This window comes from Microtus pennsylvanicus, chromosome 21, assembly GCF_037038515.1.
Source record: "Microtus pennsylvanicus isolate mMicPen1 chromosome 21, mMicPen1.hap1, whole genome shotgun sequence".
Lineage (NCBI taxonomy): Eukaryota > Metazoa > Chordata > Mammalia > Rodentia > Cricetidae > Microtus > Microtus pennsylvanicus.
The window spans coordinates 885,012-907,580 of record NC_134599.1 but is presented as its reverse complement, the minus strand read 5'-3'; the positions used below and the strand labels follow the sequence as shown (position 1 = coordinate 907,580).

Sequence of the window (22,569 nt, the reverse complement as noted above, 5' to 3'; positions counted from 1 at the left end):
CCTGGCCAAACCTTGGTTCTTCTTTTTTTCTTTTTTCTTTTTTGGTTTTTCGAGACAGGGTTTCTCTGTGGCTTTGGAGCCTGTCCTGGAACTAGCTCTTGTAGACCAGGCTGGTCTCAAACTCACAGAGATCAGCCTACCTCTGCCTCCCGAGTGCTGGGATTAAAGGCGTGCGCCACCATCGCCCGGCCAAACCTTGGTTCTTAACACTTGCCACTTCTAGTTCGGCCTGGCTTTGTGACCACCTTTTTCAGGTTGGTTCTGTGAAATGTTACGTTGTGAGTTCTTAAGCTCTAACACTACTGAGATACAAAACATATTACAATACCTTATAGAGAAACAAAGTCTTCAGAAGATAATATATTACTTGAGGCTTGAATCTAGGTCTGCCATGAGAAGCTCTGCTTCTAGTCATTAATACTGTACTAAGATGATGAGCATTAAGTCCCTACACACTCCTTAACCCCACCCGCAATCATTCTGACCTTGTGTGGAGACCAGAGGACTTTGGGAGTCATTGTTCAGGAGCCACTGACTTTGTTCTTTGAGACAGGGTCTCTCAGTGACCTGCGGCTTACCAATGAGGCTAGGCTGACAAGAAGCCAGGCAAGACCTCCCCAGTGCTAGGATTCAAGCATTGATTCTAGCTTTTTCACGAGTTCTAGGGATTAGACTCAGGTACTCATGCTTGTATAGCAAGCACTTTATTGAGTTATCACCCCAGTGCCTAATTTTGAACTAATTATCCTCTTTATAGAAACCTGAACCTTGCCAAATAACAGCCTGTTGTATTCACCCCATATGATAAGAGACTGCCCCTTTGCTACAGAGAACCAGAGTGAGCTGAGCAGTCCAAAATATCCATCTAATGGTGCATGACTTTAATCCCAAGAATTTGGGAGGCAGAGGCAGGAGGATCTCTGAGTTTAAGGTCAGCTTGATCTACAGAGCAAGTTCCAGGACAGCCAAGGCTACATAGAGAAACCCTGTCTCAAAAAACCAATGTGTGTGTGTGTGTGTGTGTGTATCTATCCAAATAGATATGTATATGTATCTATTAATGTCAGGTTCTCATCTGAAAATGCCTCATTGCTACTCAGGCAACTGCAGAAAGTGTTTTTGTTATCTAAGGAGCTAAGGCATAAGAAGAGGGAAGGGATAACCTGTCCCTCTCAAGAAATATGACATAAAATTGGGATTTCCAACCCACTGAAATGAAAGGAACTTAGGTACTTTTTTTTTTTTCAGTGAGACTTTTTGAGACTGAGATAGTATTTGTCTCATAGGCCATGGGGACCGGCTGAGATAGCTATAGATGCCATCTCAAGAGAAGATTTTGTAGAGTTTATTAATGACAGAAATGATGTAGAGCATGGCTCTCCCTGGAGATAATGACTACGGTGTTTTCATTATCAAATGCCAAATAGGAAGGGATCAATCATCTTCTACGTTCTAAACAATTAACCAACTTACATTTATTTCTTATCTGTGACTGAAGCAGAGGCTCATCCAGTGCTGACAAAAAAACCCCAAAAACCTCTAGTAAGTAAAGAGATCTTGTTAGAGCCAACTCCTGGATGAGCTCTGAGGAAGAGCTGCGCCATCATCCAGGGGACACTTTTGGGGTTTCCTCTTCCCTACAGTCACGAGCTGTCACATGAGCACTAGATCTCTTTAGTTGTAGAGTTAAATGTACAATTTCTCTCAAGACACCAGGTAGACAGAGATTCTACTTGCTGAAAAGTTGTTGGACTTTACATTTTCCAATGAGCTACATTTGAATCGTTGACAAATGAGTTCTACTAGAGAGGAGACTGGTGAATGGAAAGAATTGACTATACAGTATCTGAAGTTGCCGGTAGTGGTGCACACCTTTAATCCCAGCACTTGGGAGGCAGAGACAGGCAGATCTCTGTGAGTTCTAGGCCAGTCTGGTCTGCAGAATGAAGTCCAGGACAGTCAGGACTGTTACACAGAGAAGCTTTGTCTCGAAAAACAAAAAAAACAATAGTTGAAGATCCTACTTTGAGCCAGATTAAGGATTGGGATTGATTCCACATGCTTCCAATGTTTGGCTGGTATTGGAACGCTATTCTCTTTTGGCTAGTTTAGATCCCTGCTGGCTACAGCGCCTAACAGAACAGGCACTGGGGTCCACTGGCAGCACTCTGGTACACAGACCTCCCATTGGCTTTTGTGTCCTCGGTAAATCTGCTGAGTTCAGACGAACTTTAGATGTTGTCTAGCCCCCACAGCAATTTCAGTAAGCATCTCCTCTTCAGCTCTAGCAAACACTTCCCTCACCCTGAGAATGCCTTGATTCCTTCTTTTTCAGGTGCAAACCACATAGTCAGGCCACTAGTGAGTCATTAATGAAGCTGGAACCTGATTAGGGGATTTCAGGATTTCCGAGTTTTCCTGTGGGATGGTACAGATTCTGGCTCTTTTTCCCAATAGACCACAGTACTGCCATCATCTGTCTTGTCTATCCCTGGGAGATTTTCACTGCCTACAGGCTGAAAGTTATGACAGCAAACCAGGTTTCACACACACTTATGTCTCCTGGGACCCTTGGTATTATTGTCACAAAACAATGTTTTATATATGTGATTATTCTGAAGAGCAGCATGTTCAGGCAGAACTTTGCCAGGAGTACAGTACCTAGGTAAACACCATTCCCTACTGTGGTTGTAGGGCCTAGTAACAAGGAGAAAGCATTCCCTTCCTTATCCAGAAAGTATTCTGTCTGAACAGCTCTAGATCTCATTCTAGACATCATAGAAGACTCTGGGGGAATGAGGGGTGTGGTAATAAACAGCTTCCTGTCCCAAATACGTGGTTTCTACATTCTCCATCTTCTACTTTAGGACCCACTAAGAGCAAAACAACAAGACAAGCTGATTTCCACCAAGTTTCTACATGAGTTTCTCTGCTTTGGTTTTCTTGCCTTATTTGGCTTTGTCTGGACAGAAGCCAAATGAAGAACAGAATTTTGGCAGAGGAGAACTTTATCATAAGATTCTTCTTTCTTTGTAAAAGTTTCTAGAGGTTCACTGTAATGGTCTGTCCTGTCCACTTTTGAGGCAGGCCAATCTTCCTTCCGTTTCCAGTCTGAGCCCTTCCTCCCATCTCTCTCCCAAAGAGGCAGCTCCATTCTCCCATCTCTGTTTCTTTCCTCTTTCTCTCTCAGCTCTTTCCCCTTCTCCTCTTTCCCTTCCCTTCCATAACCCACTAAATAAATATCCAACCTCACTCTGCAAAGTATGCCTATTCATCTCAGTCTCTCACCCACCATGTGGCTCCTCGCCTGGGATCTGGCTGCCTTTGTGGCCCGCTGCTGTGGGCTGCTGTGGTCTCGTGCCTGCTGCCTGCTGCCGCCACTTGGGGACCTGTGGCTTTTTATTTTTACCAGTACATTCACCCTTTGTTTTGTTTTTTGTTTGTTTGTTTGTTTGTTTGTTTGACACAGGGTTTCTCTGCGGCTTTGGAGCCTGTCCTGGAACTAGCTCTTGTAGACCAGGCTGGCCTCAAACTCACAGACATCCGCCTGTCTTGCCTCCTGGATGCTGGGATTAAAGGTGAGCGCCACCACTGTGTGGCTTACACTCACCTTTTAACAGCTTCATTTTGGTGATAAAAATGTGAGAGCTGAAAACAGAAGAGGACACACACCAGGTTGTATGAATATTTAGGAACAGAACTAGGTTCAGATGCTTTCAGATGACTAAGAGGGGCCAAGAAAAGAAAGCATGGTAGCCATGACACCTCAAAGTACAACAGATGGCTAAGCATGATAGTGCATGCTTTTAATCTTAGCACTCTAGATGTGGAGACAGGCAGATCTCCGAGTTCCAGCCTGGCTACACAGTGAAGCCCTGTCTAAAAAACAGCATGACAGGTCAGACAGATACGATGTCTCCCTCTCAGGACTGAAGAGAGGCCTCACTCTGTTCATGACAGGCAGGAAAGCCATCCTCTAAGAGCATCACGTTACACCACTGTTGTCACACTACTGAAGGGACAAAAGCACTTTCTGAAGTGCTGTGAGCACTGTAAAGACAATCAAGTTGGGCATGGTGGTGCACCCAGAACAAGAGGCAGAGGCAGAGGCAGGCAGAGCTCTATGAGTTCAAGGCTAGACTGGTCTATGAAGCAAATTCCGGGCCAGGATATATAGTAAGACCCTGTCTCAAGAGAGAGAGAGAGAAAGAAAATCAAACAACAGAAGTGGAAAAACACGATCGCCTGCTTGGAAAAGAGAAGGGATACATAGATATAAGTGACTCTAAATTCATGATTCAGGCAGATTTTTAGGCCATGCTATCACTGTTGTGCCTGAGATCTCTGGAATCTTTAGCTCTTGAACCTGAAGAGAGAACTCTCCTCAATTTCTAACCAGGGCTGTGGTAAAGTTCTCTGTCCTCTTTAAAAGCTGCTACAAGAGTCTGAATGTTTCAAATCAAGCTAGTGAAAGCTAGGAACTGTCCCCTTAATAAGCTATCAAAGTCAGATTTCTTTTTCGCCAACATTAAACAAAATGTATTAGCCGACAGAATCTAGGCCTGGGAAGGCAGCCCCAGTCACCAGGTTTCAGGGAAAGGTGACTACACAGGTATGAAGAGAGCTTAGCTGGTTTGAGACACGGCACCTAACAGGCAGCTAAAGCACATTCCCCCAACAGTCACCTCATCACTGAGGAATTAGAGAAAGATGGCTTTGAGGTTTGGGGGCTCTTTCCAGCTCGTCTCGATCTAGAGGCAGTCTACTCTCTGCTATTCTGACAGAATGATCAGAAGACAAATCTTGCTGCCCAAACTCTGCATTTGTGGTATATGAAAAGACACGAATGCTGGATTCTCTTCCAGTTTTCAAAATATGGTATTCTTGTACTGTTGTGGACTTGCACAAGCATGTCTCTAGTTGAGTGTAGACCCCCAAATTCCTTTATGTAACAGACAATAATTACTATGGGTTGTGGAGCTTGTAGGCTTTCTCCTGGACCTTCTGCTCTGCAGTGAACATAAATAACCAATGGGCCACAGATCTACAAAACCACGCCTCCATTCCCTTCCCCATACCACTGACTAGATTCTAGACCTTCAGTGCTAACACCTAGACCAGAGGTTTCCAGGGCAGTTAAGAGTGGACCAGGTGGGTCTGCTGGCTGTGCAGAAGGGTCCCTATCACCTGCACAGCCTCCACTGTGACCTGTCCGCAGGTGGTCCTTGAGTGTCTGCTTGTAGCGGAAGCTCCTTCCACACAGGGCGCAGGGGTAGGGCCGCTCGCCCGTGTGGATGCGCTGGTGCTTTATGAGGTGGTGTTTGCGGATGAAGCTCTTGCCACAGTGCGGACACTGGAAAGGCCGCTCACCTGTGTGCAGCCTCCGGTGGTTTAGCAAGTGTTCCTTACGCATGAAGCTCTTGCTGCAGTCTGTACATGGGTAGGGCCGTTCACCTGTGTGGATCATCTGGTGACGAATCAGTGCAGAATGGCCATTGAAGTCAATGCCACACTGAGGACAAGAGAAGGGGCGCTCCTGCGCATGTCCCCTCTGGTGCAGCAGGAGACTGATTTTCAGGCTAAAGCTACGACCACACTGTGGGCAACGGAAAGGCCTCTCACTTGCATGAGCGCGCCGATGGCTGGTGAGTCGAGCCTGGTCAGCGAAGCGCTTGGGACAATCAGGACAGAGGAAGGGGCGCTCAGTGCTGTTGTGGACCCGAAGATGGTACGTGAGTCGTGAGGGGTGAGTGAAGGTCCGGGCACAGTGAGGACAGGTGGGTGGTGTTTCACTGGCATGGTCCTGAGAGGTGCTACCGAGGTCCACCTGTGGGGCAAAGTGCTTGGGACACTGGGCACGGGTTAAGGGGTGCTCAGCAGTGTGGCTACATTGATGTGTCATTAACATGTCGTGGTTGAGACTCTTGCCACAATGGGGGCATGAGAACACCTGCTCTCCAACTGGAGGTGGGAGTGGGTAGCTTCCTAACTGAGTAAAGGTCACTTGTCCCTCTGAGGCCTCAGGCAGGTCAGTGGCTGTGCGTCCAAAAGGTGTCATGGGAGTACACTGCTGGCTTTTGAAAGCTACATCTGCAAAAGCATCCTTGGCTGCTGGTGGTGGCGGGGCAGAGAAGGCTACGGGAACTTCAGGACACAAGGAGGCTCTAGCCAGGTCTTCAGCTTTGATGACAAGTTCTTCGTCTGAAAGAAGGGATCAGAGTTGTCTCACCACTGCCTCTCACATTCCAACAGTTCAGGCTGCTCTAAGAGCTCACTGCTCAGGTAAACTCAGGGAAGGGCTCTCATTACTAACAAGGCCCCTGTTACATTACACATATAAGACTGTACGTTGGTGCTCCATTTTGAAAAGGAATAACCTTGGCATCAGTCTTCCCCACATTATTTTATGTTTCACTTTTACTCAGTAACTTTCTCCAGGGCCTAAAATCTCCTCTTTACTTCTAGTGTACATTCTGTGAGAGAAACCCCTCCTTGACTCTATCTTCCCTGCAATAGAACACATTCCCACCTTTATGTCTTTGGTCATTCTGTCCATCCTTTCTAAGAGATCTTCAAATGCTCTATTTTTCCAATTCCCATATTTTTATTCATTTGTATACATTTATTGTTCTTCCTCTAACAGTCCTGTTTTTCTTTTTAAAATACAGTGCTAAAGACTGAAACTAGGGCTTTGTTTTTATCACTGACATACACAGCCCAACAATGCTAATCTGCATTTAAGAGTATGTTTTCTCGGCTGATAAAATGACTCAGTGGGTAAATGTATTCACCATCAAACCTGACAGCCTGCATTCAATTTCTGGGACCCACGTATTAGAAGAAGGGAACCAACTCTCACAAGTTGTCCTTGAATTTCTGCATGTGCCTCCTCACACACGAATAAATACGTTTTTTAAAATTGTGCTTTCCTACTTAAAATTTATCTTGGTGGCCTTTTGGTTTCATCTCTAACTTGGCTGACCATTACCTTCCTTTTCTTCCTGACTGTTCCTTGTCTTTCTAGCACCCTTTCAGCTACATTCTTTAGTCACTGCTAGTGTGAGCAGAATCTGAACATCTGTTCCCTCCATTACTCACCGGCATAGGAGCCTTTGTACAGGTCGCTCTCTTTGGACTCCTGGGGGACTCCAACCTGAGGCTCTTCTTCTTGTTTAATCCAAGACAGAATATCTGAGGTTGAAAGGCCAGGCTCTATTTGTAGAGAAAAATAAAATGGTTTTCAGGGACTTGCATCAGAAGGTGAAACTGTGCTGGAGTTGGCTCAGTAGTTTAGGCACTTGTTGAACTTACAGAGAACCTGGGTTTGATTGCTAGCACGCAATCATTTGTAATTGTAATTCCAGGGGATCCAGTGGCTTCTTATGACCTTGTTGGGCATGCAGTACACATATACATGCAGGCAAAGCATTAATACACATAAAATAATAAATAAATCTCTTTAAAAGGTAACATAATTATGTTCATTGACATTATTAATTTCTTTTTTTTTTTTTTGAGACAGGGTTTTTCTGTGTAGCCCTGGCTATCCTAAAACTTGCTCTGTAGACCAGGCTGGCCTTGAATTCACAGAGATCCATTTGCCTCTGCCAATCAAGTGCTGGGATTAAAGGTGTGTGCCACCACAGTCTGGCTTGACATTGTCAATTCTGTACTTTTTGTCTTTTTGCTATGTAGCTCTGGCTGGCCCTGAATTCACAGAGATCTACCTGCTCTGTTTCTGAAGTGTTGGGATTAAAGTTGTGTACCACATCTGCTACTTTTTTTCTTTCTTTCTTTTTTTTTTTTTTTTTTTTTTTGGTTTTTTAAAGGCGTGCGCCACCACCGCCCGGCTACTTTTTTTCTTTGAAAGGCATAAAATGTAGCCCAGATTGGTTTTAAGCTTGTTATGTGACTAAGGAAGACATCAAATTCCTAAACTTCCTGTCCCCACTCTACCTGTACTGCTGAGAATATAAGCTTGTGCCATCATGCCTGTGAAATGTGGCTATAAAGTCATATTTCTGCTGAACAGGATTTTGTTCACTTGGAACCTTCTCTTCACAGCCACCACTCCTCAATTACACTTTTATTTAGTGTGTTTGTGCGTTTGCGCGTGCACATACACATGTGTATGCTTAAAGCAAAACCTGTAGTGGTTTATTCTCTACTAATGATAGAGAGCTTGCATTTATTCTCTGGATATTAATTCTAATTAGCCCATTTCAGCCAAAAAAAAGGGCATCCTAGGCCTGGGGGAAATAACAAGCACAACAGTTGTGAGAGAGTATTGTGTGAGGGAAAGTGGAAGAGGGAAGAAGACACAGAGAGAGAGAGAGAGAGAGAGAGAGAGAGAGAGAGAGAGAGAGAGAGAGAGAGAGAGAGAGGGAGGGAGGGAGGGAGGAGGGGAGGGAGGGAGGGAGCCCTTTCTGGGGGGAAGAGTTCTTTCAAAAATAATTCTTAGGTCCCAAAGAACTTTACATCTCTCCCAAGGTTCTGAAAACAGTGGCCTGTGTCGTTCAATAAGCAATATAAGGATCAATATAATTGTGTATGTCTATCAGCCCTTTGGAAAGCAGCTTATTGCTAATCAGTTATCAATTGTTTATATCTTTTCAGCAGACAAGGCTACAAAGAACATACCATTAAGAAAAATCATCATGATTCCATTTTATTTATTTATTTTTATTTATTCATGGGTTTTCAAGACAGTTTCTCTGTGTATCTCTGGCTGTCCTGGAACTTACTCTGTAGATCAGACTAGCCTCGAACTCAGAGAGATCTGGCTGCCTCTGCATCTCTGAATGTTGCAATTAAAGGTGTGCGCCACCACTGCCCAGCTTATGATTTAATTTTCATATTTTGGATTCATATTTAAAATTACTGGGTGTAATGATTAGCTTTAATTGACAGTTTGAAACAACCTAGGAAAAGAGTCTTAATAAGGGACCATCTATATTGGGTTAGCCTGTGGTTATATTGAACTCTGTAAAATGAATAAATCAAGCTAAGCACAAGAAAGCAAGCATGCAGCATTCATTTCTTTCTGCTCTTTACTATGGATATGATGTGACTGGTTACTTTAAGCTCCACACTCCAGTTTCTTCACCATGATGAACTGTCGCCTGAAATTGTATGCTAAAATAAATGCTTTCTCTTCTAAACTGGGTTTTGTCAGGACACTTATCATAGTAACAGAGATGAAACTAAAACAAATGGTTAGTAGTCTCCTCCACTGGAAGGAGTCAGGGCTCATTCCCTGTGTCAGAAGAGAAATTCAGCACAGGCCAAGACTGCTCATCTTGAGAAGGAACTGCTTGCCAGTATAGAGATCTGGAAAACTGTTCTTTATACGCAACACTTCCCCTAAATTACAAGAGCATCCTACTAAGCCTCAACTGCCAACAATATGGCATGTATGGTATACTGATAGGTGGAGGACAGGTTATCATTGAGCTCCTTCTAGTATTTAAATGTCCATTCAAAGTGTAAAATGTTTTAGCACTGAATGGCTGTGGACACCTCTAAAACCCCCCTCTCTACCCAGGAAAAGGAGCTTAAGAGTATATAATCTTTTCTCTTACCTTCACTGGCATCTGCTGGAATCTCACTTGCCTCTGGCCTTGGCTGGTCATCTGTACTGTGTTCTTCTGGTTGAATCTGAGATAAGACATCAGGTTGATTCATGGCATAATCTAGAAAAGGAAAAATGGAAAGGCAGCATGACAGAGAGATAAATCAGTATGATAACCACCACGGCAGCTGAATGTTGGGGGTTCACAGGAAATTAATTTCCTTTAGATCCTTTATCACTTCTCCTCATCTATCAACCTCCAATTATTTACAAGTTACTCAAGAAAGGAGGTAAAAGGGGCTGGAGAGATGGCTCAGTGGTTAAGAGCATTGCCTGCCCTTCCAAAGGTTCTGAGTTCAATTCCCAGCAACCACATGTTGGCTCACAACCATCTGTAATGGGGTCTGGTGCCCTCTTCTGTCCTGCAGACATACATACAGATAGACTATTGTATACATAAAAAAATAAATAAATATTTTAAAAAGGAGGTAAAAGAAAATATAACATATAAGAAAATGCACATAGTAAGTTAGTTCTATCCTTCTTTGACTTAAAACCACATTCTGGATGGGTGGACATTGAGATGAGGAAACTAGAGAAAAAAGGAACTGTCTAAGCCCTCTTAGGATGGCTGGCGCCTCATTCAAAAGGTGCACATGCAGCCTCACCCATGGAGATGAGAGACTCGCAGTTGCCTTTCATGATATTCTTGTAAAGCTCTTTCTGCCATTCTTCTAATTTTTCCCACTCTGGAGTGGAAAAGTAGATGGAGACATCATCAAATGCCACAGGCACCTAAAATTACAACCACATGGTTAGTTAGTCCCTCCCATGCAAGTCAGTCATTCAAGAAATCTTTTCTCCACTCTTCTAGTCTTTTGTCAAGATTTCCTCTTGATGCAGTTTCTCCCACACATTGAAGAAAGGGTCATTCCATGCCTCATGACTTAATTTTTATAGCCTCAAAGGAAGGTCAATAAATATTCTGGGGCAGTGAGAGGGCTCAGTGTGTAAAGTCACTTGCCATTGAGCCTTGGAAGCTGAGCTAAACTGCCACAACCCATGGCAAAAGGAGACGTGTCTCTGAGTTATCCTTGGACCTTTACACATGTGCTGTGGTGCATTTGTACCCCCCCCCACACACACAATATAAATGTAATGTAAAAAATACTTTAAAATATTCTAAACTGGGCATGGTGGCACATACCTTTATTCCAAGAATTAGGGAGGCAGAGACAGGCAGGTCCTTGAGTTTGAGACCAGTCTAGGCTACAGAGTGAGTTTCAGAACAGCCAGTGCTATAGAGAAAACAGGTCTCAAATCAAACAGAATTTTAAACAGCTTTTGCTGTTTTTCCTTGGGTTTTTAAATACTACTTTTATTAACTGAGAATTTTATTTGTTTGCTTGTTTTGTTTTTTTTTTTTTGAGTGTTTCTCTGTGTAGTCCTGGCTGTCCTGGAACTTGCTCTGTAGACCAGGCTTCCTCTGCCTACCAAGTCCTGGGATTAAAAGTGTACACTGCCACCACCAGGCATAAATTGAGAATTTTATACAATGTATTTTACTCCTATTTATCCCCTCTTCACAGATCCACCCCCACCTTCCTATCCATGCAACTTCTTGTTCTCTCTCGCTCTCTTTCAAAGCCCATTGCATCAAATGTTCTTGGATGACCATAGAAGCATGGTTGACCTACCAGGAGCCACGCTCTTTCTTCCAATGCTCCGAAACTTATTATTAGTAAACTTCTAAAACCCTGACAAAACACAAAATATGCAGCCAGAACCCTTCCTGAAACATACTTAGATGTCTTGTAACATGTGACGTTGAGTGAAAACACCTCAGTGTCACATGTTAAAGCTTCAAGCTGTACTACCATGTCGCCTGTTTTTACCTGCCTCTCCTCAAAACACCATTCCTCAGGACATCTGATTTCTCCAGAATTGTGTTTGTCTCTGACTCTTCTAATCTTTTGTCAAGAAGATCTCCTCTTGATGCAATTTCCATGCCTCATGACTAAAAATCAACAGGCTTTATCTTAGAATAGCATGTATTGAACCAGAATTTAAAATTCTCTATATAGCCTAAGTCTTTTTTGAAACTTTGCATATTTTTTTCTGTTGTTGCTTTTACAAACATTAATTTTCCTTCATATTTGTTGTGTTTCTCAGGAACTATGTAAAGTCTTCATTTTTCTTTTTACTGGTTATGGTGTTTAAAATGTCAAGACTTAATCATAACCTTCACCCCTTCAATGTCTTATATGGTTAGTTTATATAAACATGTGTCTATATAGCAATTGTGCTATATTTGTACATTCTTGGCCTGGAGTGTATTTCAGTGTGTAAAACTCTCGGTTCAATTCCCAGAACTACATAAGCCAGATATGGTGGTGCACTCTTATAATCCTAGCACTCAGGAGGGTGAAGGCAGGAAGTTCAGTTATGCCTATCTATTGACTTTGAGGTCAGCCTGCCACACATGAACATCTCAAAACACCAATACATCTCATCACTTGACAATACAACTTTATGTTTTACATAGCTGTTCTACTGGCCAAGCCATTTGTAAAAGCAAGGTTCTTCAATGGGTGAAGGAATTGTGAAAGGATTCTCATTAGGTTTTTTGCCTCTGTTCTGATATATTGGATCTAGAAATAGAAAAGCTTTTTTTTTTTTTTAATTTTTCGAGACAGGGTTTCTCTGTAGCTTTTGGTTCCTGTCCTGGAACTCCCTTTGTAGACCAGGCTGGCCTCGAACTCACAGAGATCCGCCTGTCTCTGCCTCCCGAGTGCTGGGATTAAAGGCATGCGCCACCACCGCCCAGCTTAGAAAAGCTTTAATGTCAGTACCAGCCCCCATGACCAAAGAAATTCTTGCCATTTGTGCTTGAGTTTTCCTTTTAAAGAGCATGCAGAAGGAACTGAGAAAGCCCCCTTCTCCAAAGTATCTGGCATTATTTCTGAAACAGTGTCTAACTATGTATCATAGGCTGGCATTATTTCTGCAACAGTGTCTATCTATGTATCATAGGCTGGCATTATTTCTGCAACAGTGTCTAACTATGTATCATAGGCTGGCTTTCAGTTCTCCATCCTCATTCCTTAGCCTCTCAAATACTGGGATTACAGGAATGCATTATCAATTTGCCTAGTATTTTGATTTTTTAGCATGTTCACCTACTCTTTTCCTTTGGATGTCTTTCAAAGACATATCTCTTTCTGTTTTCCACTGAGAGTTCTCATAGGGAAAGAAGGTCTAGGAGGTGTCACAGGCTAGCTTTATATAGTCTTAAATGAAATTTTTTTTTTTCAAAACAGGGTCTTACTATATAGACCTCACAGTCTTGGAACTAAGTAAACTAGGTTGACCTTGAACTCACAGAGATCTGCCTACCCCTGCTCCAGGCCACCACACCTGGCTCCAATTCTTTTAAGATTTGTTTTTTGTGTATATGTATGTATGTATGTGCACAGGGATACAGGTGATCTGGGAGGCCAGAAGAGGGTGTCAGATCTGGAAGCAGGAGTTATGGTGGTTTGAGTTTCCTTATGTGGGTCCTCTGAGAAGCAGCAAGTACTCTTAACCGCTGAGCCACCTCTCCAGCCCCTCTAATTCTTCTCTATGGCCTCTGAGGCATCCACTTTCTCCTGCAAACTCTTCAGTTCGTACTCATGAAAAGATTTTCCCAACTCACTGCAGTTTGTCTTCAGCTCGGCTACATGCTTCCTCTCTGATCATTCATTCAGCCCATGCTTTCCATCCAGCTACTCTGGTTCTCTTTTGATATCTTTCCAACTTCTAGTTACACTTTTTCAGTTTGGCTTCTTAAATTTTAGATCACTGTTTCATCTTCCTCTGCCATTTTCTTCAATATCTGGTTTGAGTTCAGCAATTCATCTCTGTCTAAAAAAATTAGGTCACCTAAATCCACAAATTACCTATTTGAAGTTTTGGGTCAGAATTTTCATTGTTTTCCATTTTCAATGCATTTCCCATTTTCTGCATTTCAATGTTTGCAACTTGATACTGTTTAACCAACATGCTGAAGTTCCTTTTCAGCTAACTCTTATGCTATCTGGAAAGCCCAGAATTTCCCTCACACTCATCTTTCTCAAACATCATGCTCCATTTTCATTTTCTCTAGATACACTGATCTGTTTTCCTAGTCTAGTTTTCTTTCTTTCGGGGGAGTGGGATGGGGTGGAGACAGCTGTGGGTGCTAGGAACCAAACTTTTATTTTTGGTTGCTAGCCTAGCCATTAACATCTGAACCATCTCTTCTTGAAATTTGTTTTCATTGATAAAGTACCACAATTTCTGATAAATGTCTTCCTTTGTAGCACATATTTTACATATTAATTCATGATCTTTTTTTCTTTGAAGAATTGGAGGTCTTGCCGGGTGGCGCACGCCTTTAATCCTAGCACTCAGGAGGCAGAGGAAGGTGGATCTCTGTGAGTTTGATGCCAGTCCTGTCTACAAGAGGACAGGCTACAAAGCTACAGAGAAATGCTGTCTCAGAAAAAGATAAAATAAAATAAAAAGAGAGAAAGAAAAAGAAAAAAGAGAAAAAGAAAAGAAATGGAGCTGGGCGGTGGTGGCGCACGCCTTTAATCCCAGCACTCGGGAGGCAGAGGCAGGCGGATCTCTGTGGGTTCGAGACCAGCCTGGTCTACAGGAGCTAGTTCCAGGACAGGCTCCAAAACCACAGAGAAACCCTGTCTCAAAAAACCAAAAAAAAAAAAAAAAAAAAAAAAGAAATGGAAGTCTTGCTGTGTTGCCAAGGCTGTTCTCAGATTCCTAAGCTCAGGTGCACAGCACTGCCTAAGCTCCCTTTTTGGATGCTGTGTAGAGCTGAGTGGTGGTGGCCGCAGCGGGTAATCACAGCACTGAGGACGCAGAAGCAGGCAGATCTCTGTGAGTTCAGGGCTACACAGAGAAACCCTGTCCAAAAAAAAAAAAAAAAACAAAAAACAAAAGCAAAAAAAAACCAAACCAAACAAAACACAAAAAACTCACCATGTAGTATTTATCAGTTGATTTGAAGATTTCATTATCTGACTATCTATTTCATCTTGAATCTTATTCCTCTCTTTCCAGTTCACATCTAAATCTTGTTGCCTCCAGTTTTTTCTGTTTGTTGTATCTACCTTGAATTTTTTAAAAAGTTCATTAGTCAATGTATTTATTGTTAAATTTTATGTGATTTACTGACTTAAAAGATATTTTCCCTGGCAGTACTATTTTTTTATTGTGATTTCTGGGTCAACCCTAGCGCTTTCCACATGCTATACAAATTCTCTATCACTGAGCTACATTCCAAGACCATTCTGTAGCCTCCCCCGCCAACCCACGCAGTTAGGCTTTTTAGTCAACATTTTCAGCTAACATTTTCAGTCATTAGAGAACAAACTCATTACACTCATAGTCTTTGGGGGACATTTTGGTTTGTTTTTTTAGAGATGGCATATTTATGTGTAGCCCAGTCTGATCTAGAACTTGCTATACAGCCAAGGATGGAGGGGATCTGGTACTCCTGTTTCCACCCCACGCTCAGTCTCTTTGGAGATTTTCTACCTGAGCAACAGATTTTTCTTCAGCCCTAATTCTGACACTTCAGCGTCTTAGTATTTTAATTTTGATCTTAACAAGGTACTCCACTCTATTTTATTATTTATTTACTTAATAATTGAGACAGTCTCATGCAGCTCAGACTGGCCTTGGACTCCTGACCCTCCCACCTCCATCTTTCAAGTGCCAGAATGACATGTATATGTCACCACAGCCAGCTCATTGGGGGTTTTTATTGTCTTTTTTCTCTTCCAAAATTCAATTGTTTCTAGTATTAAGATTTTTGGGTTTTGTTTTCCTGTGTTGCAAACCAAATGCTGCCCTCATGCCCTTACATGTGCTAGGTGAGGTACTCTACCACTGAGCTACATTGAGTCACTGGTGTTAAGATTCTAATTTAAGAAATTATTTATTTTATTATTTATTTACTTAGTAATTAAGACAGTCTCACGTAGCCCAGACTGGCCTTAAACCCTTCCACCTCCATCTCCCAAGGTACATCCTCAGAATGTACCTTGCAGCATCATTTTTTCTAAGTCTTTATTTTCTGTACTAATTCCCCTCTCAGCTCTTCAAGCACAACTGAAATTTTCCTTGGTGAGTTTGGTTTTCGCTAAAGGCACTTGAATTAATTTTACAGCACTGTGTACTCACTTTCAGAGTCTGACACTAGTTTTACTTTATTCTTTGGCAGTTGGCTACTTATTATTTTATTTTTGAGACCAGGTCTCACTATGGAGCCCTGGCTAGCCTGGAACTTGATACGAACTCACCGAGATATGCTGGCCGCTACTTTGAGTGCTGGGATTAAAGGCCTAAACCAGCGAGTTGATACCTGGAGAACCCTGACTAAGAATCTGTCAGCCCACTATCTTTTCGAGGAGAAAACTGTAAGGAAAAGTGTCCACATTGGAAAGTGAGCTGGCAGTCTTGACAAAAGTTCTGACTTTCTTTCTTTCCAGGAGCAGTTCCCATTTCCTTCTTACTAAGGCAGAACCTCTACAGGCCAAATTGTACGAGGTTTACACACAGGCTTGCCAAAGGATAGGGAAGGAACTCCCTCCCACAGCTCTAGCTACTTGCATCCATTCAACCCATTCCACCAGTGCCCTGGGCTAAGCAAGGAGGCACTGGGTTAAAAGATGTGGTCCTATGCTGGGTGGATAGGACCTGTAGGGTCACAAGCAAGGACAACAAGAGAGCAGAGTGGGGAAGTGGAACAAGGAGGCACAGCAGCAAGACGAAGAAAGGCAGAGCAGGCAGTACCAAAGAAACCAGGTAAGCGAGGAAGAGCAGCAAGGGGAAGGCAGAAGAGGGTCAGGCTGCTGCCCCAGATAGAATCCCCTAGAGTTCTGGAGGAAGAGAAGACGCCCCTGGAGAAAGCCCCTTTCCTTCTTAGTAGACCAGCTTCCGCAGGAGTCACTACCTCAGACTAATGTCCTTCCCCCTCAAGTTCCTTAATCAATAATATTTTCACTTGTTTCATTAATATTTTAGATAAGGTCTCATTATATAGCCTGGCTGGCCTGGAACTCACTATACAACTTAAGTTAGCCTGGAATTCGTGATCCTCTTGTCTCAGCCTCCAAAGTATTATGATTACAGACCTATGCCATCACTCCTGGCTTCGTTAAATAAATCTTAGTATCTACTTAGCTGCAACGTATTATGGGAGGTAACAAAAAAGATGCTGGAAAATTTAAGACACAGCCCAGTCCCTATTTCACAAGGTTTCAAGGAAGGAGTTAACCTCTGGAGCTATGCATTTTGGGAAGGTAGAAACCATTAGCTACAATCATTCAGAGCAGGGACAACTGCAAAACAGTTCTGAAGATCCACTATATACAGAGTTCTCCCTAAGCACCACAATCATTAAAGTATAGTTTCTGTCCAAAAGAGGCATATGATTAAATACAAATTGATAATAGAGACATGAAATTTTAGAAACAGATTTCTAATAGAGATAAAATGACCCTAAAAGAGATGGAATTTGGGTTTAGTCTACAAGTTTGAGGCTAGCCTGGTCTATATAGTGAATAGGTCAGCCAATGCTACGTATTGAGACCCTGCCTCAACAAAACACAGAAGTAATGAAGCAATGTCTCAACAACTCCTAGAAAGAAGTATTTTCACAAAATCTTAGAACTAACTAGGCTATCCACCTCGTATTAAATTATCTTACTCTGTGGTTTTGTTGTTGTTGCTCTTTGTTTGTTTGGTTTTGTTTGTTTGTTTGTTTGTTTGTTTTTTAAAGATACTGTTTTGCCATGTATCTCAGGCTAGTCTTGAACTCAGAGCAATCCTTCTGCCTCAGTCTCCTAAATACTGGAATTACATGTATGTGCTACTATGTTTGGCACTCCCACATTAAATTAAAGACATTTCTAACATGAAATATGCCTCCTATGTATCTTATCTTAGGAAGTTTGAGGATGTACTCCAGGAAACAAATGAGTAAAAAGTACTGGTGCTTGAGACACATTGTGTGGCATAAAGGAATAAGTTAAGGCAACCTTAGGACAAGATAAGTATAGTAGGCTAGGAAAGCATTGCATCCAGATTAGATTTAAGATCAGAGGAGAACCCAGGATATGAATCCAGGTCAGAAAAGGAGAAGGACACCTAGAAGTCTTAGAGAAAAGAGAATATGCTGACAGAATATACAACATAACTCAGAACTTTCAGAGACTGGAGACTACAGTAAAAGTAGCTGGTTTGGAAGGAACATCTCTACTGGGAGATACAGAGCTATGTGAGCCCTAGAGAATGACAGCAGCAGGGAGAGGTGGCTAAGAGCACTGGTCGGCTGCTCTTTCAGGGGAGCAAAGTTTGATTCCCCAACACCTAACTGGCAGCCTGCAATTATCTGTAACTCCAGTTTCAGGGAGTCCAGTGCTCTCTTCTGACCCGCATCAGGCCCAGTGTGCAGACATGAAGGCAAAACATCCATACACAAAATAATAATAATAAAAGAAGCAGCTGCAGTCCTCGCCCAGACATTTTCAAACCTTTTGGTCTCAGAGTCCTTTATAACCTCTAAAGTTCACAGATCTAAGACCAGGGAGGGGGAGCAGCACGTGAAAGAGCCTGACACTTGTGCAAGGCCCACAGAGGTGGATTCCTGGAATGAGAGGAATCTGTGAGAGAAACAATGAGGCTCTGACTTAAAAACAAGGTAGAAGGAGAGAACTGACATCTGAAAAAGTTGCTTCTGACTTCTACACATGGGCTGTGGCAAGCATGTGCCCCACCTGACAAAATAAATAAAATATAATTCTAAAAAATACATTAATTAAAAATAACTAAATAAGACACTCATTAAAGGGAGGACCTGGTCCACTAGAGGAAAGTACTCTACCAACAGTCACATTTCTCAATCCAAATCTTCAGTACATTTTGACCAGAATTAAATGCATTTTATTTTCATAACGAAATATCTGAAAGAAAAAATATTTTATATATGCTTTTGGAGTTTAAATGTCATCGACTTGTCTAGGTACAATATAATTTTAAATTACCTTTACTGCTATTCTATTAATTAATAATTAATTTAAGTGATCCCAATGAACATCTGAAGGTGCCCAAGAGAAGCAATAAAACACCCAATAGGGAATTCTATATTAAAACCCAAGTCAGCACACTTCTGCCTCCCACATGCTAGGATTAAAGACATGAGCCATCACATCCGACCTTTTCACTTTGTGTTTTTTGAAGCAATCTCATGAAGCACAGGCTAGCTTCACACTTGCTGTGTAGCTGAAAAATGACTTAAACTCCTCATCTTCTTGCCTCCACCCGCTGAATGCTGAGATTACATGTAATTACATTCATGTGTTACCATATCCAGTTTATTTAGAGTCAGGGATCGAACCCAGGGTTTCATGCATACTGGGCAATCACTCTGTAAACTATGCTATATTTTAATCTAGTTTTTTTGTTGTTGCTTTGTGTGTGTGTGTGTGTGTGTGTGTGTGTGTGTGTGTGTGTGTGTATTTTGCTTTTGTTTATTGAGACTAGGTGTTTCTGCATAGCTCTGACTGGCCTGTTTACTTATTAGCAGATCAGGTTGGCTTTCAACACAAATAAATGCTTCTGCCTGAGCCACCTGTATTTTGGAATTACAGGTAGGTGCTACTGTTGTAGAATATTATTTTAACATGTGTTACATTTGTTTATGCTGTGGAATATGTTTAAGGATGTAAAGGTATGTTACATTCTTTTATGTTGCATTTGTTTAACTCTGTGAAGCTGTGTTACTCTGCCTGTCTAACACACCTGATTGGTCTAACAAAGAGCTAAATGGCCTATTTAGCAAGGCAGGAGAAAGGATAGGTGGGGTTGGCAGGCAGAGAGAATAAAAAGGAGGAAATATCAAGGAGCAAAAGAAGGATAAGGAAGAATACTCCAGGGGCCAGCCACCGAGCTACACAGCAAGCCATGGAGTAAGAAGTAAAGTAAGGTATACAGAAATAGAGAAAGATAAAACCCCAGAGGCAAAAGATAGATGGGATAATCTAAGAAAAGCTGGCTAGAAAAAGCCAAGCTAAGGCTGGGAATTTATAAGTAATAATAAGCCTCTGTGTGATTTATTTGGGAGCTGGGTGGTGGGCCCCACAAAGAGACAAAAGAGTAAAAGAGAAAAAAACCAAACAGCATGCTACCATGTCTGACTCTGATTAAACTTTAAGCCTTTATTTCTTTATAAAATGGTAAGTAAATCCCCTCAAAGGATTATTGTATTAAGTAAAAATATACATCAGAGTACTCAATATTAATAAGACTTCAGCTAGCGCTAAAGAGATGGATCAGTGGTTAAGAGTACTGACTGTTCTTCCAGAGGACCTGGGTTCAATTTCCAGCACCCACATGGCAGCTCACAATTGTCTGTAACTCCAATTCCAGGGGATCTGGCATCCTCACTCATACATGCAGGCAAAAACCCAATGTACATAAAATAAAGTTAAAAAAAATATTCCAGCTAACACTCATGTGTAGTAATAGGAGTGGCGGGCTGTGTCCCCAGCACCCCGGCCACCTGGCTAGCTTATGCCCCGAAATAACAACACACAAACTGTATTCATTTAAACACTGCTTGGCCCATTTCTATCTAGCCTCTTCTAGGCTAATTCTCACATATTAATTTAGCCCATTTCTAATCATCTGTGTGTAGCACCCCAAGGTGCGCTTACCGGGAAGATTCTAGCCTACGTCCATCCTGGGTCGGAGCTGAATCGCGTCTGTCTGCCCAGGAGAGAGGAGCATGGCGTCTCTCTCTGAGGCGTCTTACCTCACTTCCTCTTCCTCCCAGCATTCTGTTCTGTTTACTCCACCCATCTATGTTCTAAGCTATGAGGCCAAGCAGTTTGTTTATTACTTAACCAATGAAATCAACAGATTGATATATGACACTCCCACATCACTTCCCCTTTTTCTGTTTAAACAAAAAAAGGAAGGCTTTAACTTTAACATAGCAAAATTACATGAAACAAAACAGTTATAAAGCAAGAATTACAGTTACAATATTTACATCTACTTTATCTTTTATCACAACTAAGGAAAACTGTAACTATAACTAACCATTCTTCAACTCCATCAAAGACTCCAGAAGGATATAATATTACCTAAGCAAACAAGAAATCAAAACTCTAGAAATGACAGAGACATCTCGCTGCCTGGACAGTCATCCAAAGTTCCTCTGTACCGTTAGGGCATCCATCTTCGGCCTACAGGCCCATAGTTTCCAGCAGACATTTCCATGAAGCAGGACATTTCAAAGTCAGTTCAGTCACTATCTGTTGTGTCCTGCAGAATGTCTCACAGACTCTTTCATGAATCAGGAACCCTGAAAGATCATCTCACCTTTAGGCAAGTTCAGTAGTCCTCTCTCTGTGGGTTCTCTGTGTCCAGTTTATGCAATAGTCCAGGCAAGAGCAGTTTCTTGCCCAAATGGCTATCAAACTCCATAAGGTGCCTCTTCGATGCCCATCTTCTTCTTGAAGTAGATTGGTGCTACCAGGAGCACAGTGTCTCATTGTCATGAAAAACCCTAAGTTATTAAAACATTTAAATGCCATATTCTATAATCTTTGAAAGCTATGAAGAATGCTTATTTAACTGAAACATATCTCTATATATCTAGAAAATCTAACTAACATGACTACAAGCTTGACTATTATTGATAATTATCCTTTAACAACCTATATACATTACATTTTTACATGAACTACACAATCACAATGCCTTAATCAAGATCAAAAATACATATACATACAACAAAATTGACCTTAAATCTTTATCAATAAAGCAAAATCTATACTAATGCAAATTATTCATACCTATATCATATCCCCCTTTAAATGTAAAAGAACATTTATAAACAATATTTGGGAACATGGGCGCAGTTTTTTCTCTCTAAACTACTTCCTGCTGAATGGGGGCGTTGTAATTTCGGTCTTTCGTGGTATAACCTGTGTGCTAGATTCATCTCAGTCAGCAGTTGAGTGAAGTAATTTTTTGAAGGTGTTCACAGCAACCCTTCAGGAGGATGTGGTCCATCATACCATATTGGAATAGAGGCAATCCACAGACTCTCACCCTCTGTGAAAACAAAGTAAGAAACTCCTTTCCAAAGCATCATGTCCTTAGATCCAAATTTCAAAGTCAAGGCATTTCCAAAATATCTATGTTGGATTAGTTCAGCAGCATTTTATAAACGAATATCTTTTAGCAGCTGTTGCTCCTTCCTCAGCATTCAAACAATTCAAAGAGAACATAATAGCATACAGTATCAATATTTTCTGTGTATTTTCCATCTTTGTGCAGCTTTGTTTTAACTCTATTTCATTTATTTTTACTTTTATTTTTTGAGACGCCTTCTCTGTATATCTTTGTCCTGGAATAACTCTGTAGACCAGGCTGTCCTTGAACTCTCAGAGATCTGCCTGTCTCTGCCTCTCAGGCATTGGGATTAAAGGCGTGTGCTACCACACCTTGAAGTCTTGCATGGACTGATGCATAAACTACACACAGAGAACCTGCAGAGAGAGGACTGCTGAATTTGTCTAAAGGTGAGATGGTCTTTCGGGGTTCCTGATTCATGAAGGAGTCTGCGAGACATTCTACAGGACACAGCAGGTAGTGACTGAACTGTCTTTGAAATTTCCTGCTTCATGGAAATGTCTGCTGGATACTATAAGCCTGAAGGCCGAAGATGGACGCCCCAACTAGACAGAGGAACCTTGGGTGACTGTCCAGGCAGCGAGATGTCTCTGTCATTTCTAGAGTTTTGATTTCTTGTTTGCTTAGGTAATATTATATCCTCTGGAGTCTTTGATGGAGCTGAAGAATGGATAGATATAGTTTTCCATTGTTATGATAAAAGATAAAGTAGATATAAATATTGTAACTGTAATTCTTACTTGATA

At 41.8% G+C, this 22,569-nt stretch overlaps 1 protein-coding gene across 2 annotated transcripts in view; it reads right to left on the bottom strand.

Moving 5' to 3' along the window:
• Positions 1-3,966: 3,966 nt before the first annotated feature.
• Znf398 (zinc finger protein 398) overlaps positions 3,967-22,569 on the bottom strand; it is a 30,303-nt gene continuing 11,700 nt past the window's right edge. For both annotated transcript variants that reach the window (XM_075955739.1, XM_075955740.1), the window contains 4 exons: positions 10,240-10,366; positions 9,582-9,692; positions 7,099-7,212; positions 3,967-6,201 (listed from right to left, as the gene is read on the bottom strand). In XM_075955739.1, coding sequence (XP_075811854.1) covers positions 5,045-6,201; positions 7,099-7,212; positions 9,582-9,692; positions 10,240-10,366 — 1,509 coding nt within the window. In that variant the 3' untranslated portion in view covers positions 3,967-5,044. The remainder of the gene's footprint in view (positions 6,202-7,098; positions 7,213-9,581; positions 9,693-10,239; positions 10,367-22,569) is intronic.